The following is an 18,274-nucleotide window of genomic DNA, read 5'->3' as shown; positions in this document are numbered from 1 at the left end:
AAAATATTACCTAAATTCTTCCATCCTGGAATACAAAATAGTTGTTTCGCTCATTCCTGAGAAAATACGAATTCAAATTCTATCATTCACTTCGCCAATCCTTGTAAAATGTCAGACAATTTCGATCCTGTAAGTAATTACTCGTTTCTATCATGTCAATCTCTTCTCAAAACTCATATGATCATATCTATATCTATATATATTTAACTGTATATGTTCTAATCGTCTTTTTTGAATTTGCATAACAGGACCTAATTCAGGCAATTTTCAAACTCATATGGAGCAAAAACGCTCTAGGTTTGATTCTTCCTCTTTCAATTATCGTCTACGCTTTGAAATTTACTTTTACACTAGTTTCTGTTTGTTGTTTCATCGTAATCATAATAATGTGTTATTGTTTGATTCCAGAGCGCGAGAGAAACGAAGGTGTCGATCCGATGACAGATGAGGTATGTATATTCGAATTTCGATTTCATTTGTTTTACTGTGAATTGTGGAATGATTTGTTCGAAGTCGTAATGCGATTCTATACTTTCTCGAATCACTCTGCTGTTTCTGTTTAGGAAAGGCTTCATAATTATTCTTGTGTACATATACATGTGTAGTTTCTATTGATGATAATGACGTTGTTAGGAGAGGAAGAAAGGGGCATTACTCTTTGTGATGTGAATTTAATATCTAAATTGCCGAGATGTTCTGTTTTAAAAAACAATTACTCTCTGTGATGTGAATTTAATATCTAAATTGCCGAGATGTTCTGTACTTCTGTTTAAAAAACATTTTAAGTAGGTCAATTACTTTTGTAGCATCAATTTTAAGTAGGTTATGCAATCTGGAATTTTTTTGCATGATTTTTGACAAAGTTGCTATGTGACCTTTTCTTGTTCTTATGCTGTGGATCGATAATACTCACTTGCCAAATTCCTGCAATGCCAGTGTGAGTTAATATTGGTTTTGGAAGTTTTGATAAGCGAAGTATATTAATAATGCACCTAAGCAATCATCGTGACTATCTTTATAATTTCAGTATGAAAACACATGTACATGTACCGCAGATTCTCCAACTCTAAAAACTTGTGATGGTTGCATACAGGATTAACCATGCTTTTTACCCTTTCGCATTTTCCCACAGGTTGTAGCTGGGACATCCAAGAAAAACCGACCTACTTCTGGTGATTAATTATTTGAATTCTGAAATTTACTTTTTCTGCACTGATTAGTTAATGTATATCAATAATTTCAGCTGTCATATCTTAATTATCTAAAGCACGATTCAATCATATACTTTGCATATTCTATTTATATTAGTATGAGTTTGTTGTTGGGTACAGATACGTAAGCAGCACCTTGTTGCTGCAAAATGCCGTAGGTGACACTTTGGTACTGACACCTGTCCCGCGGAGAAAATAGTCATTTAAACTTAAATTACTATGTCCAAGGGACTCTCTACCACCTTTTGCCGATGTAACAACTAAAACAGCAATATAAAAAACAGTAGATTAAAGAAAGAAAGTAAAGTAACTCCAGAATCTCATTTGGTTCCATCAAGTTAATTTGTTGAATATGAATTCAACTAGATTTAAGCAGGAAAATGATGAAAATTGTAGATATACATGGAGAAGAATAAAGTGAGTATATCCCTGCCTATCTAAGCAAATCTATGAATACACAACAAAATAGGTTAAGTAAGATAGAAAAACAGTTCGCGAAATTATAAGTGTCTATGCTCCTATTCTTGCTTTAACCTTTGTCAGAGCTAAGTGTCTCAACCGTCAAGTTCCTTTGTTCCATCCATTTGGTTGCAATACTGTATGTGATAAACGTCACATATCTGGTTTTAGCAATATTGAGTCACCAGTATTGTGAGGTCCCACTAAGTTCCTGCTTGAGAATGATCCATAGTAGCGGATCTTGTGTTCAGACCAACTAGCAGGGTCTATATCCTGCTGCCTGTGCCAATTATGAAGCTTGAGCAGGATTTGTCCAAGGTCTACCAAAGCAAGTTATCATATCTGATTTTCTCTCTTCCTATGTCTTCATGCAGCTAATTCAAGTGCTCTGAAGATGAGTTGTGAGCTTCTTCGGCTCTTTGTCACAGGTTCAATTATACTTTTCCTGGTGAAATAGCTCTTCTTTAGTTCACAGTATTAGCATTCTCTCAGTTACTGATGAAGACACGTGTATTGATGCAGAAGCTGTTCAACGTGCTGCTGCTATTGCTGAAGCTGAGGGCGCCAGTAAAATACAAGCTACTCATCTTGAACGGATTCTTCCACAGCTACTACTGGATTTTTAAGGTACTTCAGAAGATGCAAATATAAACTATGATCTTCATGAAAACCTGCATAACATCTGATGTAGCTGGTTGCCTTTGTTCATCTTTATATCACCCCCATTTATTACCTTAGAAGTAAATGTAGCAGTTAATGCAGCCGAAAGATATTATGCTTAAAGATGTATTTATCAATATTTCAGGAAATTATGATTATGATATTATGTCATTAGTGGACAATGTTAGTTATATGTAAGGTCTTATTCCTGGGAAATCATATGCCACAAACCATTTATGTAACATGGTGTTTCTATGCCATCTGATCAAGCCAAAAACGGTTCATAAAAAGTAAATTACATTCATTGTGCTTAATAATCAATGCCTGTAAAACCTATTTTGCCTAAATGGTCCCTAGCACGATTGCCAGGATTTGTATCCTTACACACACACACACGTTTACTGTTTAGACCAAGAAAGTTTAACAAAGTATATTGACTGAAACAAATTCCATCTTACAAGTTGCAGGATATGAATTAAACTTATACCTATAATTGGCACACAAACTGCACGATACTTAAGATTATACATTTTTATTGTAAATTATGTAGCATAACTAATGCTTGATCTGTGCCAACATGACCCCAATATCCCTGCTGGTAGGCCTTTCTTTTGGGTTATCAAGAGTACAAAAGCAAGCAATCTTAAGAACCAGAAGCATTTGGTCCTCAAATCCATTTCCCTTTAATTTTGGGTCAATTGCTCTTTTCGGATCGTCTGAGGTCATGACATTTCTCATCCATTTCACCAAACTCATCTCATTCGTATGCTGGAAAAATTCATCAGAAGGAAGTTTTCCCATCACTAAGACCCCTAAAAGCACACCGAAACTGTAAATATCACATTTGTCTGTAAATTTCAGAGTCTGGTGATATTCTGGTGCTATGTATCCTATTGTTCCTGCCACATTAGTTGTTGTAGCATGTGTATCGGCATTTGGTAATTCTTTTGCGAGCCCAAAATCTGCAATTCGAGCTTCCATGTCATCATCAAGGAGAATGTTACCTGGCTTGAGATCCCTGTGAACTATGCGATGTGTGTGGTTGTGTAGATACTCAAGCCCAGCTGCCACACCAGTGGCAATTCGGTGCCTTGAAGGCCAGTCCAAGTCTCTATTTCCTTGAGATACTTGATTCAGCATATCCTGTAAACTTCCATTTTTCATGTATTCATATACCAAATAATGACAATCTGGTCGAGAGACATGGCCTAGCAGGGGAAGAATGTTACGGTGCCTGATTGTACCCACGGTCTGAATTTCTGACTTGATCTGTCGCATCTTCTTGTTCAGAAGTTTCGTGTCTTCTTCAGTAAGTTCTGAAGCATTCTTTGAGGGTTGGATAATTTTCTTTATAGCGAGTGTTTTATCATAAGCTTCTGGTAAATCAGCCTTGTAAACTTCTCCGCACCCACCCCTTCCAATGACTTCAAATGAGGCCAATCCATCCTCTTTATCGAGAAAATCCAAGTTTTTGATTGTCGGACTGAAGATTGCTATACCAGTATCCTTCTTTCTACCCTTGATGATTGCCATGACCAACTTAAAAAGCACAGAGAACACGAATCCAGATAAGGCCCCTGCTACTACTCCAGCAAAAAAACCGATAAGCCATCCTTTCACCTTCTTGCTCTTACTTTTCTTATGCTTGCGTTTTGCCACCTGAGGTGAAGGAGCAGGTGCTTCTTCGGAATATCTACTTCCGAGCGGTGCCCTTGCATCATTTCCACTTCTCTGGGGTGAATTCTCTACAAATCTATAACGTCTTGGAGCCTCTTCCCCAAACAACCTTGCTGATGAAAGCTTGATTCCTTTCATCACTGGCATCTCTCCTTTAAGTAATTTATTCCCAGAAATGTTGAAAGAGCGGAGATTTGTAAAAGAACGCAGGGAGGTTGGCACTTCACCGCTAAACATGTTGTTGCAAAGGTCAAGCTTTTCCAAGTCAGGAAAATACTTCAAGAAATCCAGCTCCCCAGAAAACTCATTAGAACACAGGTCAAGAATTCGAAGCCGGCTCAAGGAAGATATCCCAGAAGGAACCTCCCCGGAAAACTGATTGTTATAGAGATTCAAAATTTCCAACTTCTTGCACTCCGCTATCTGAGCTGGGACTTGGTCAATGAGCCGGTTGTTTGGCAGCGAAAGCTCTTTCAGCTCCGAAAGTTTTCCAATGGCAGGAGAAAGAAATCCACCAAGCTTCCGCGAATCAAAGATGATTCGCGTAACACGGAATACATAGGACTCGTTCGAGATCCTCCGTTCACAGAATATTCCCGGAGAATTGCAAGGATTGCTCTCCAACCCTTGACGTTGACTAGTGATCCCCAAGCTTTTGTGGATAGTCAACAGAGCAATGTGATCCGAAGGATCCAAATAAATTGCAGCATGAGTGAAGAGGAGTGAACAGAAGAAGAAAATCAGAAAAGAGAGAGGGTGAAAAGAAGAGGCCATTGGCTCGTGAACAATGGCCGGCTAGAAGCTGAGTTTATAAAATATGTATGATACGAGGAGTCTTGCTGGTTGTATTATATAGATCACAACATTGCAGGCTGTTTAAAATGGAGGAAAAGGAACAAAGCAAAAAAATAGATAATTGAGTGTGCCGTGTGGAATAGTTTGGCAGTGGGCCTCTAACTCACCAAGACTTTGCAACTCACTTGTTTTATATGTACATAATACTCTATTTCTCTGCATATTCCTCGAAGATAATGTCAGATGTTAACAAAGAATCACCGCTCAAGGATAGTGAATTTAAGTGGTGGTGAACTGGTGATAACAGAACGAAGATACCCTTCAGAAAAAAACAGAGAGAGCGGATACAAATTTTCCGGATTCAAAATAAAAGGGGCAATTTCAGTGAATATAAAAATGAAGTTAAACCTGAATTAATAAAAGATGATGTATTTTTATTTTCCATTGGTTATACAATGCTACAACTCTAATGATATTAGTTTATCGAGATTTATCCATAACCTCCCATGACAGCATTTTTGCCTTCGTACATAGTCAAAGATTTGGCATTATGATGAAAGAACGTGTATTATAGTGAAAATAACCTTGCTAGATTTAGTTGCATTTTATAGATTTAAAATAAGTTTGGTTTTGGGCAAAAAAAAAGGTTAGTTTTCTTTCTTTTTTTTTTTTTTTTTTTTTTTGACGAAGTTAGTTTTCTTTCTTAATTATTCACGAAAACAAACTAATTTATTTATTCACCCGGAAGAATCAGATTAGTCGAGTCCATTCATGTGAAGCTATTGGGGCCTTGATATTTAACAGCTAACTAATGGATTGACTTGACTTTGGTGGGGTTACAACTTAAAGAAGACGACGACGACTTGCTTTATTTCTTATTGGTCCATGCTTCCGTATTACTCCCTCCGTCCCAGGATGTTTACGTTCACTGTTTGCACGCATTTTGAGGCTCTTATAAAGTATAGTTCAAAAATAATTTTTTTAATTTTTCTTTTTTTGAATAAAAGTTTAAACGTCAAACTTTTTTCCCGGATTTTTTTAAAAAATAAATATATAATGTAAGTATATTTTATCGGAGCCTTAAAATGCGTGCCAAAAAGTAACGTAAAGAACCTGGTGGGACGGAGGGAGTATCAATTAAATTATTATTCATGTTTGAAATATTCAACATTTCTTGCAAAAAAAATAATAATTCAAACATTTGGAAATACCAACGCGTTTGCTCCACATGTTCCACGAAATCGTCTGGTCCGTTTATCTTCTGTTTTCTTTTCTTTTTATCTTTTTATCTTTTTAAGATAATTGTGATGTATTAAGACATTTAAGCATAAATAAGTGTTTAATTTATTTACGTAAAAAAATATTATTTTGTTTATTTAATAAATAAACAAATACTAGTGAAATCTAGTTCGAAGTATAAAATTCCCACGTCCATGAGGTTAAACTTTTTAACTATATAGTATTATGTATATAAAGATATAAATGTATGAGTTCAATTTATATTTTGTTGGTGGAAGATATTTAAAAATTCTTGTCAAGAGTATACTAGCCCCCCCAGTTCACACGTCTAGAAAAACAATTTATATTTTGTAAATTCAGTATTATAATTATACATATATAATGGCACGATGCACTCATCCATGTTGTCCACAGATTGTAATTGGCAAACATTTTGTTTGGCAAACAATTTTTTTTGACAAGAACAATTGGCAACATTATGAATGCCAAAAAGACTTTAAAAACAGTCACACACGCTGATGCAATTTGGTGGATGAAAAGTAATATAAGAGCATTCACATCTCATCTCCTGGACCTAACTTCATCCCCATATTTTAGGAAAGGCTAAAATACGTTTTTACCATTGAGATATGTGGTGTTGGACACATCAACCATGCATGTTCAAAAAAATACGGTTCAGCCATTCAACTTTCAACAAGCAAACTCCCCGACCACAACCCATAGAAATAACCCGACCGTAGCTTGTGTGAAATACAGATGCTTGAAAAGAGAGTGAGTGGTAGATGAATGTTGAGTGGGGACACGGACACCTGTGCTTGTCTCCTTGTATATTCTCTTGTTTATAGCAACAGCTGATAACCATGCTTGCCTGCTCGGTACAAAAGCTCACCGCTCATCCTTTCTGACTAAAGAAGATGCAACTAATTTTTATATTATTATCTAAGTCTATTATCTCCGATTAGTATTTCCGAATATATTTAATATTAGAAATTATATATTTTATATTATTTATTTATTTTAGTTAATCACAACATAAAATTTTAAAAATTAGTATAATAAATCAAATTATATTATATTATTATAATATATTCCGATAATACCTCGATTAATCACGAATAATTCTCGAATATTTTGTATCAATTAATTATTTTGACTAATCACTAAATTATTTTTTAGAAACTAGTATAATAAATTAAATTTTATTACATCAATTTAATATATTTCGGTTAGTATTCCGGTTTTAATTCGTGAATATATTTTGTATCATTTATTTATTTCAGTTACTCACAACATATTTTTTTCAAAATTAATATAATAAAAGTTCTATTATTTATATTTTTTCAAAATTAATATAATAAAAGTTCTATTATTTTAAGCACGTGTATTATATATAAATAACGATTAAGACGTCAGAATTTTCCTATAAATTTTGTAATGTTTTCCTATATAAGGGTCCTGTTATCCTGTTTATTTAAATATTTATATATATATATATATATATATATATATATTTTTAACCAACTTGAAGCATCATAATTTTGATTAAAAGTAAAAAAAATATGTTTAAAAAATAAATCCATTTTTATATCATAATTTTTTTTACTCACTTGTTGAATTACTTATATTTAATATATTATCTTGACATATAAATTTGAAATAGTTTAAAAACTAATATACACGTATACCCCTTCACTAATCCTAATTATATATTTGAAATTATTTAAATATTTAAATAAAATTAATATTTATAAATTAAAAATTAATTTATCAAATAATCCACTAACTTATAGATAATTTAATAAATTTATTTATCGATTATAATTACCATATATTATCAAAAAGTAATAAATAACTTTTTATAAATCAAACTATCTCTATATTTTTATTTTTTTTGCCAGTAACTATCTCTATATTTAAATGCATAAAGAAATCAAAATTTGATACTCAATATTTTTTCCGCTCAAGTCAGGAAATTCATTAAGAGAAGAGTGTTACGTTAGTATACCAAAACAAATGAAACAGAGACCTCCTGCGAAAAACAGTATTACTAAGAAGAATTAGAGCAAAAACGGTTTAAGTAAATGACGACAGCAAGTAAATGACGACAGCAGTTCAACGACGGCAATGGAGACCGGAGCTCCGTTGTCGGCAATCTGAGCTGTTGCGAGTATACAAGTGGCCATCAAATTGAGTTAAGCTGGTTAGTTTAGATGTTGAAGAAATACGAGTTTTCAATAGAGTAATAACAACATACAGAGACATGATTTGGTTTCACAAACTATGTTGATTCATGCATTGTGCGGTGCGAGAAAGAAGAGGGAAGAGAAGCTTGCCAATTAATTTTGCATTACACTAAACCGCGAGTGCACAACAAACACCTGTGTGTTGGGTTCATTTTCCCCGTTTGTGGTCAGGGAGTACAATTGGTTAAACTAGTATGGTCGAACCGGATTTTTTTGAACATGCATGGTTGGTGTGTCCACCAAGACGAATCTGAATGGTAAAAATGTATTTTAGCCTTTAGGAAAATTTGTTAACTTTGGTCGAAATGTAATCTATATGTGGAACTTCAAAATAGGGTTTATTTTTGAAAATTGAAAGTAAATCCTCATATTTGAGGTTTCACTATTCATCCCTCATATATTATTCATTCTCCATTTCATTATTATTTTATTAAATATTGATATTTTGTGTTATAACTTTTATTAATTTGGTGTAAGTTCTCACATGTATATTAATAATATTAAATTATTGAATTAAAATTTCAATATTAAAAATTTTTTTTTAAAATTTATTTGAAAAATATTAAAAATAATAAAAATAATGAAACATATAAATATATAAAAAGATAAAAAAATAAAAATTGAAATTATAAGTAAAAGAGAACAAGGGTTAGTAAAAAAAGATAAGAATAAAGATTAAATTTGGGGAATGGGATGGAAGAAACTTTTAAAAATATGTTAAATTTTTTAAGGAATTTACTATTTTTAGTAAGTTTTTGGGTTGAGGAAGGGAGGCTAGATGAGAACGCTCTAAATGCAACAATTTTTCGGAACAATAGAAGAAAAAGGTGAGTACTCCAGTGACTAGGTTGTGAATGTAAGAGTTAAGCACACTCCTTCGAGCTAGAATAACATTGTCGAAGAACATCCAGCAACACTTGCTAGCTTAGCTTTTGATGGGAAAAACACCGTATACTAACTAGTTTTGAGAACCTTTTAAATAATTTTTCGTTGGCTCCTTCCCGGAAACGCAACTCAGGTTCAGAGAATAATAATTTTTCAGGCCACAGTTCCATTAAATCATTGAACTTTCTTCTGACTTCTGCATAGATGGGTCAATTAACATAGTTTTGGTCCTCTCTGGATTGTTTTAAAGAACCTTGTTTCCTGTCTCACTAATTAAACAGAATCATCCGTAGAGTTTATACTGCAACTTCCCTTATTTTCAGTAGGCGCTGCCCTCTTGTGTTAGACAGCAATGCAACACAGCACAACTTTAATTTTGTTATGGATTGTTTAATCTTTCATATAAAGCACTCTGATCTTGCAAGATCGGAGTAGCCCCAACCTTCTGAATCAAGATCATTCTAAGATTAAAAGGTAAAAAGCATGTCCTAAATCTAATATTAACCAAATATATTAATAAACCACATTTAATATATTGCTATCCGGAACACAAACTATATCGGGATGAGATGATCACTAGATTCATTGCTGTCACTTTGATAAACTACACTACCACCACCTCATATCCAACTCATTCAACTTAATAACTTGGTTTTTTGTCCTCTGCCACGCTAACTATAATTGACCTCCCGTTCAAATTCTGCATCAACAGAGTGAGTCACAAGCATTTCATCAGATCAAGAATATAAATTTTTTGGGTTACAATTCACAACCCAATGATTCTCTATTGTCTACATGTTTACTGATGGATTGTAATTACCTGATTATCAAGGTTACTAATTGCATCATTCATTTCAGATGTTGTTGACATTGTCACAAAGCCAAAGCCTCTTGATCTGTTTGACTCCCTGTCACAAACTACACGTGCATTCAGCACTTTACCATGCTTGCTGAACATTTCCTTGAGACCTGCATTATCTACTTCCCATGGAAGGTTACCCACATAAATCCTATTAGGAGGACGAAAGACCCTTTCAGGACGTGTTCCTTTTGGAGAAGCCTTGTTCACAGTCAGTAGCCTCTCATTTAATTCCTGGGCAAAACAGAATATGAATGAACTCATTAACAGTATAAATCTTGCTCTATTGCCTTTATCTCTCGAAACAGCAATAAGGGTACAGCCTTGAGCCTTTGCCAAAATCTAATTAAAATTCTTATTTAGAAATTTAGATTATAGAAAAATATAGAAAGCGCAGTATATTGCTATCACTCTCATTGTCTTCTTCTTACACTATTGCTCTCGTTTGTTCTGTCAGCTTTGTAGTTCCTACGGTAACTAAAACTTCCTTGGACTAAGTTACATTTCTAAGTAAATAAAATGTTTGTTTTTGGTTTGTTACTATGCCACTAGAAGTTACAGGCAATTTTAGTAAGTTGCCTCACTTTATAACTAAGTTGAACAAGTAAGTTGTTGTTACCACGGGTAAACTAGGTGACTAGGTTCCTTTGTTTTGGAGTAACTGCAGATACGTTGGAACCAAAAGTTACTTTGTTTCGATTCTAAAATCATGCAACCAAAGTAACTAATTTCAGTTCCAAAAACCTTGTACTTGCATGGTAGGATTACATCGAAACAAACTAGGCCTATATATAGATGGCCTACTAAAATGTTCACCCTGCTAGTCAGCTACCAAAAGTGACTAAGCTTGAAGATATGATCGTCTACTATGGGCCTGTGCCTTGTCGTATTTAACTGACTACACTGAAACAGTTTATTTGTGATGCATTTCTGAGTTATTTTAGTTGCTGGCAGACAATTACCCAGAGCAGTAAATGCAGTAAGCACTGCAGACAAAATGCACTACATGGATCAAATACATAATCCTGTAAAATAGGAAGCTAGGCCAGACTCTTGAACCCATCACTTACAATAACAAAGGGGAACCATTATCAAGCACATAATCGAAGTGAAGTGAACACACAACACTGGGAAAGCACTCATTTAATATCATGGTCAAGGTACATACATAGGCGCACAACATACATAAGCATCACAGTCGATTATTTACAGATTTACAGTTAGAGGGGAAGGGACAAGTGAAAGGGGAAGATGACAATGCTCTGTTTCAAAAAAGATATTATATACACAAGTGATGCTTTGATAAGTCAATACAAGCAGAGATGAAAGGTCAACACGTTTCAACAATCTTATGAATCATGGGAAAGATAAAATTTTAGTGATTGAAGTCACATAAAAACACATCTTTACTTGCAACCCAATGGCATTCGACTGCATTGAGAGGTTTAACACTACTGTTAAGCCTCGATTTCAGTATTTATTTATTTATATTTATCTGTTGATAACAAGCGTAGGACTGGTGTGTGGGATAAGAGTATACCGTATAATAGATGTTGGGTTATATGCAAACGACAAATAAGCTGAATTACAAATTCTATAAAATACAGCCGCTAGTATACAGCATTGAACCGTTAGGCCATGTTATTTAAGCCAAACAAGTAACACCACAAACAATTAGGTTAAAAAGTAAGCACAGATCAAAAACAGCATCACACTCAAAAAAAAAATAAAGAAGACTTACATAGCCACTGAACATAGCTACAGCAGTTTCAGCTTCTTCCACAGCATGCATCGACACGAATCCAAACCCCCTACTCTGCCCAGTCTCCCTATCATAAATAATCTAAACAAAACAAGAATCCAATAAATCCAACCCATAAATAAAAATCAAAACTTTACCAAGAAAAGCTAAAAAAAATACCTCAGCTCTCTCAACAACACCAGCCTCCTGAAACATCCCAGCCAGCTGTTCACTGCCCACATCATAAGGCAAGTTTCCAACATAAACCTTACAATCCTCAGATGGGACCCACTCCTCCTCAGCATCTACAAAAACCTCTTCTTCTTCATCTCCTTGTGCCCACTCTTGATCATCAAGATTCTCCTCATACTCTTCTTGGAGAAGGGCTTTGATAAAAAATGGAAAATGGGTCTTTTTCTCAATAGATAAAAGAGAAAACGGAAATTGTGAAACCGCAGAGCAAGAAATCAAAAGGGGTTTAATGGGCTTGGATTGGATTGAAAAACAAGTATTTGGCAAAAATGATTTAATGGGCTGTGAAAAGATTGAGGTAGTACTAGTGGTTGGTTTCATCACTAGAGAGCTTGTCATACATGCCATAATTTTGTTGTGTGAAATTTGCAGGCAAAGAGGAGACGAGGGTTTGGGAGTTGTATTCAGAAAAATGAACAAGTGAGAGTGGAAATATTATTATTATTATTTTGTGGGGTCTTGGGGGCGGAGACTCCAATTTGTTTTCATGTGTATTGGGCTTTGTCCAACTCCCAGTCGCTTTCCAATTCCAATTGGGCTTGTTACCAGCTTCTTTTACCAGAATGAAGTACACTTTCGACATATCCGTAATTTGATCGTAACATTATTTTTAATATTAAAATTTATAAATAATTTATCAAAAAGTTGTGTAATATTTGATATCAAATTTGATGTCATATTATTCATTGTATGTATTTTTTATAGTTTTTAGAATTGTATTAGAATAATTTTTACATCAAAAATTACATTGTTTCTCATATTATATTTATATTTTTTGAAATTCACCATTTTTGAATTTTAGTATTGGTTTGGAGATACTCCTGTTAAAGGACCAACGATTTATCAACAGAACAAACCAAATATCAATTTCACAGAACAAATATAGTCAAATTCACGCGGAAAATAGTGTCTTGCTTTATAATTTGTATGTTGAATATATAAGAAGGAGATTGACTGTTGATGAATGATTTAACAAACTCAGTTGGTACTAAATAACTTTTTTAATGAAATGAACGTAAGAATGACTGAATTAACTATATTTATATACTACTCGGGGGGGGGGGGGGGGGGGGGGGGGGATGAAACGGAAAAATAAAGCAAAATTTTTTATTTCTGGGTAATATTTTCCGTTCTGATTTATCATCATATATCATTCAAAAACTAATTACAAAGAAAAGACATGTACTAATCAGCAAAATGACAAATATGTACATGGCAATAATAACTTCTTCTGAAGCTTGAGACACCCAGTTTTAGTTCAATGTCAAAGACATCAAAGCCATCATCCCAAATGTTCTCATAGAAGATTCGATTTTTGAAACATCTCAAACACCGTTGAAGGCAGAGTTCATCTAATAAAGCTTTATCCTAGTATGGATAGAGCTACGACAAATTGGGCAAAGTTGAAGGTCCTCCCCACATCCACAACATGTCTGGGGACAAAACAAGAGGCGCGAAAATTAATAAATAGGCACTACTAACCATAAATGTGAGCACTCACTCACCTTGCTAAAGCTCCTTTTACTAAAATTTCAATTTAAAAAGGCTCCACACATGATACCTGATGTCCACAACCAAAAGCCATGTCTCTAGGATTGCTGATGCAAATGGGACATAGCTATCAAAAGGCAAAGAAGACGAGTTAGTATGCCTTTAAGTAAAATATGACTATTCCAATAAAAATCCAGTTGCGAAGATGGGGATAATCCAACACTTATTCCATGAAATGATGATGAATCGATACAATGAGAATGCACTCACATTGACATCAGATGAGGAAACAGGAGGCTCCCTACTGCCAACATATGAAGCTGGTCTATTTGAAGAGGGTGCACTCGGGCGGAAACTACTAGACTGTGAGGGCTTTGATGCCCCTCGGGATGCCATGCCATATTGAGGTGGGGGAAGAGGAATTCTATCTATAGCTTTGCCTCTCTGCGCACTGATAGGGAAATGCAAAAATATTCAAAAACTACCCCAAAACAGAAATATCATTGGACATTAACTGTGAAAAAGATAATTAGTACTTTAAAATATTAAGCTCTAGTGTTGCTTTGTATTGAGAAGGTATTTCCATCAAGGCTGCAAGCGCAAACTCTGCCTCTTTCCTGGACCGGTTCAGGTTCTTTGACATTATTTCCGTGAAATTTACAAACTATAATAAATAAAAGTTGATCAGTAAAGCAAATATAAATGCAAGCAATCAAATTAAAGCTACGAGGATCCTGAACCTACTAAAACTTGCCTGGAAATTGTCGAAGGCACGAGCAGGTATATTGTCATCAAATTCCCTCATCATGTCCCATGGTCCATCTCCAACACCAACTAATACGATGGATAAGGGGTATTCACTGTAAAAGTGGGATAAGAATAGAATACTTTAGCTGTTTAGGCATTAAATTAACATCAAGGATAAGTCAGACCTCAAATATCACCTAGCTTTCACAATTGCCTCGACAGTTTTTCTCTCCTGAGGGCTTAGCTGGCCACGGTCAGTATCAACACTTCTTGTCACCTTTCATAAATTGAAGATATATAATTTAAGTTCTAGTACCCTAATCAAGATAATATACAAGAAAGCAATTAATAGTTAACTTTCATACAAGCGATACCGCAACAATCAAATGATTTGAAATCTCCCAGCCAAGACAATTGTTACAGAAACTGTCAGTGCTAGGCTAAGTTAGGTAGAGTTACATAAATGTATTGTAATAGATTACAGCGACATCCTGATAATTGTAGCACCATAATATAAAAACATAGTTTTATGCAGGCAATCATTAAAATGTAAATAAGGTTAAGCTCATGTTTTTGCTTTGAAGATTTTACTTAGCATGATAGTAAGAGAAGCTCATCTAAGAAAAAGCTGAAACAGCCGATTTAGCGTTTTACGCACTATAAGTAACAGACCGTTGAGGAAGGTTTACCCATCAAGGCTGCTGGGTAACTGGAGCAGTTAAAAAGTTAATAATCCTTTTCCCCTTGAAAAGTATAAAGCTTAGTTTACATTTTCCACATAAAAAGCTGGTTTAATAAAATTATTAAAGATCGGTCTTCTTATACTTTTTTGAAAAAAGCTCTCTCCTGGTCCTGGTATGTAAAATGCTGAAAATTTTGAGATGATTTAAATACCAGTCTGAATTGCAGCTTGAACAAATTATTTGACAAGATTATTGGGTTTGGGTTATCCCATCATATAATATAATATATATCATAGTTCATGATATAGTGAATATATAATGATGCACCATACTGTTGGGCATTATATCTTTAAACACACATACACACACGAGCTCAATTTAGTAGCCTGTAACTTTTAGAGAAAAAGAAAACACATCTAAGTTTCAAAGTATGACTTGCATGTTATCACAAGCATATCCAAATTCATCACAAAATCAGTGACAGTAGTATTGTATCACTTGTTAAACTGATGTTACCACAAGAATAGTCAAATTCATCAAAAAATCAGTGAAACCAGTATCACTAGTTTAACTGATATCATAAGTACATACCTGCCCATCAGCTATTATCAACAAAACATGGTACTGGCCACGACTTTGCTCAACAATAGTAACTGCCATTTCAATAATGGGGGCAAATGATGTTGGACCTGTTTACACAATCCAAAGCAACATTATTAGAAGATGCAAGACTAAGACCATACAAGAAAAAAGATAAACAGTATTAGTCATCAAACCTGCAAGTCTTAGTTGTGGGACTAATTCTCGATACCGTGTCAATACTTCCTCAAATCCATCACAATATTTTTCGTCTGGATAGAAGCTGAACACTTCTTGGTCATGTGTTGAAGCTGCAAGTGTGAAACATAAGTTTAAGTCCCTAGTACTGAACTCATTTCAACCAACCATTTATTGACAGCTAAGATGACTACAAAAGCTTTGCATAGGTTGTAAAGAGTCGGAATAATAACTAAGAAAATACCATCTCCAAAGCCAAAACAAGGAATTAGATTATCTTCGTCAAATGAAGCTAATGTACGCCCAATGATTGATATTGCTTCTTCATATGGATTCTGATCATCCCCTATGTGATGCAAGCTTTTTCGATGAAATGATCTTGCACCTAATGTTAAAAAAATTTAAAACTATTAGTACCAGTTCACCGACAACCTGTAAGAAGTTCATAACACTGGAAGATCAAACCTGTCCATTCGTTGCTCTTGGTGAAATCAATACCAACTATTAGATTTGATGACTCCAGACCAGCACGGGCCAAAGCCTCAGTAACCTTTAGGTAAAAAAGTTGGTAAGTCTTATCAATAGCTAACACTCATTAGTCACACACACACACACACACACATGTAACAAGTCACTGAGGAAACTATACAAACATAAAACATTGAGAAAATTATCCCACGCAAATAAAAGACATGGCTGCATACATGCATAATCTTCCGAAATTAAGATAATTCCCAACACAAATGCATCTTCTGATTTGTTTTCATTTATCATATACTATATCAAGTATTTAAAAAATAAAGTACAACTTCACCTGATCTAAGCTGTTGTAATTGTCGTCTATTTTTGAAAATTTTTGCTCTGTCCTCCTTTTTGAATCAGAGGCCCAACCACCATAGCTTTGAGGGGGAGGTGCAGAAGCATATGTTTGTGGTGGCATAGGATAGGAGGATTGTGGATACTCATTATGATTCCAAAAATTTGAATTTGAACTAGAGCCAAAAGACGAATACCGGCTTGGGGCTGCCCGTTTTGAACTTTTGCCACCCATGGAACCCTGCGTAGTGAACTCTGCTAGAAAGAAATGACTGACAAACAATAGCAATTTTCCAATCATAAGATTTAACTTAACCTATATATAACTCGACCATATTAAACATTCACTAAACCATTCCAATTCACATAATATACATGACGCATGAAAAAACTACAGTTCTGTTGTGCATAATTAACTATAAAAAGGAAATTAATATCAGTCAACAAGTCTTTCCAACTGATTTGCTTAAAAATATACTAACATCATGAATTGCATCTTATTGTAACACTAGGTACAATTCTTGGCATATGACCTCAGGAAGTGTAATTTGAATGAGAAGCCAACTACGACCTTGAGGAAGAAAAAAATTAAATGCAATTCAGTGACAATAACTGTTTCCTCGTATACTTTCCGATACAAATTTCATTTCATTCCATCCAAATTTACACGTGGCACCTTAAAATTGAGGGAACCCCAAAGCAGTATTCATAAAATTTGTACACGGACACCTTAACTGAATATTACCCCCAATCTGAAATCAAACGAGTTCTGAAATATTTAACAAGTGACAGAATTGCATGTCAAAGATAATGGGTCAACTATCACACGTTGATTCGATATCAAGCATCAATCATTACAAGAAGCTGATTGCAACAAAGCAATAATTTAACACCAAAACAAACAATTAATTTGGAAATCACAACATGTTAATCACTTATACTCATTGGTACTACTACTAGTATCATTCAAAGTCATAATGACCCGTGACAAAAAAAAATAAAAATAAAAATTGTGAACATCAAAATCATCGTATGGCAAAAACAAGCAAAACCCATATGTAATCAATACACACATTTCCAGTAATCAAAGAAAATCAAAGTGGGGTATCTGAAAAAAGAAGATATTGGCACCTGGTTACACTGAGTCGAGCTGAGTCAAGTCTGCAGACACAAATTGAGAGAGAGAATGAAAGTGAGGGGAGGTTGTGTTAATGTGTTGTGTGAAGGTGGGGCCCAGTGTGGCTTATATTAATTTTTAATTTAATGTTGAGTGTTTGCTGTCATTCTTATTTGCGGAGACCGAGTTGCAGTTCAACGATATTTGATTTTTTGCAATTATTTCTTCATCGGAAGTTTCCTTTCTAATTTATTTGTAATTTGTTGAAATTTTGTTTTTAATTATTATGTGCCTCATGTCCAAATAAGAATTGAAAATTATGGTGATACTCCCTCCGTCCTTAAAAGTGTGCACGTAATTTAAAATGTAAAAAAAAACATTTTTTTATATATTATTTTTCTGAATAAAAATATAGAGTTAAACTTTTATTGGGAAGTGGAAATTTTAGAAAATAATATATAAAAATATGTTTTTTTATCTTAAATTACTTGGCAAAAGGTCAAAACGGGAGTAAATCGTTTGCTCTTTGTGTGATACGGATCTTGTATATATCAAATTATATAATACAGTAAATTGTTAAAGGGTTTACTTTTTCCAACTAACTCTTATTGAAAAGGATTGA

At 34.3% G+C, this 18,274-nt stretch overlaps 4 protein-coding genes across 6 annotated transcripts; 1 reads left to right on the top strand and 3 right to left on the bottom strand.

Moving 5' to 3' along the window:
• Positions 1–20: 20 nt before the first annotated feature.
• Positions 21–4,564, top strand: LOC108209480 (protein MHF2 homolog). Its single transcript, XM_017380408.2, has 6 exons — positions 21–129; positions 249–297; positions 409–449; positions 1,133–1,172; positions 2,045–2,098; positions 2,193–4,564. The coding sequence occupies exons 1-6, from the start codon at positions 109–111 to the stop codon at positions 2,294–2,296; spliced, it is 309 nt and encodes a 102-aa protein (XP_017235897.1). The 5' UTR covers positions 21–108; the 3' UTR covers positions 2,297–4,564.
• On the bottom strand, positions 2,747–4,781 carry LOC108209479 (leucine-rich repeat receptor-like serine/threonine/tyrosine-protein kinase SOBIR1). Its single transcript, XM_017380407.2, has one exon. The coding sequence runs from the start codon at positions 4,779–4,781 to the stop codon at positions 2,886–2,888; it is 1,896 nt and encodes a 631-aa protein (XP_017235896.1). The 3' UTR covers positions 2,747–2,885.
• A 4,877-nt stretch (positions 4,782–9,658) lies between these two features.
• LOC108206421 (28 kDa ribonucleoprotein, chloroplastic) lies at positions 9,659–12,463 on the bottom strand. The gene is made up of 4 exons (XM_017376723.2): positions 11,950–12,463; positions 11,770–11,871; positions 9,990–10,262; positions 9,659–9,869 (listed from the first exon to the last, which is right to left on the bottom strand). The coding sequence occupies exons 1-4, from the start codon at positions 12,367–12,369 to the stop codon at positions 9,810–9,812; spliced, it is 855 nt and encodes a 284-aa protein (XP_017232212.1). The 5' UTR covers positions 12,370–12,463; the 3' UTR covers positions 9,659–9,809.
• Positions 12,464–13,108: 645 nt separating this feature from the next.
• Positions 13,109–17,782, bottom strand: LOC108210254 (E3 ubiquitin-protein ligase RGLG2-like). Of its 3 annotated transcripts, none has more exons than XM_017381557.2 (12): positions 17,667–17,782; positions 16,534–16,776; positions 16,185–16,269; positions 15,964–16,104; positions 15,719–15,832; positions 15,534–15,631; positions 14,457–14,536; positions 14,267–14,372; positions 14,049–14,176; positions 13,783–13,963; positions 13,583–13,639; positions 13,109–13,454 (listed from the first exon to the last, which is right to left on the bottom strand). In XM_017381557.2, the coding sequence occupies exons 2-12, from the start codon at positions 16,768–16,770 to the stop codon at positions 13,374–13,376; spliced, it is 1,308 nt and encodes a 435-aa protein (XP_017237046.1). In that variant the 5' UTR covers positions 16,771–16,776; positions 17,667–17,782; the 3' UTR covers positions 13,109–13,373. The 3 variants fall into 3 exon arrangements, with proteins under 3 accessions (XP_017237046.1, XP_017237044.1, XP_017237045.1); XM_017381555.2 differs by having other exon boundaries at positions 16,534–16,807; positions 17,667–17,763; XM_017381556.2 differs by having other exon boundaries at positions 16,534–16,790; positions 17,667–17,729.
• Positions 17,783–18,274: the final 492 nt, after the last annotated feature.

The sequence above is a fragment of the Daucus carota genome, chromosome 2, assembly GCF_001625215.2.
Source record: "Daucus carota subsp. sativus chromosome 2, DH1 v3.0, whole genome shotgun sequence".
Lineage (NCBI taxonomy): Eukaryota > Viridiplantae > Streptophyta > Magnoliopsida > Apiales > Apiaceae > Daucus > Daucus carota.
The sequence above is the reverse complement of the archived record's forward strand: the minus strand, read 5'-3'. Positions and strand labels throughout refer to the sequence as shown.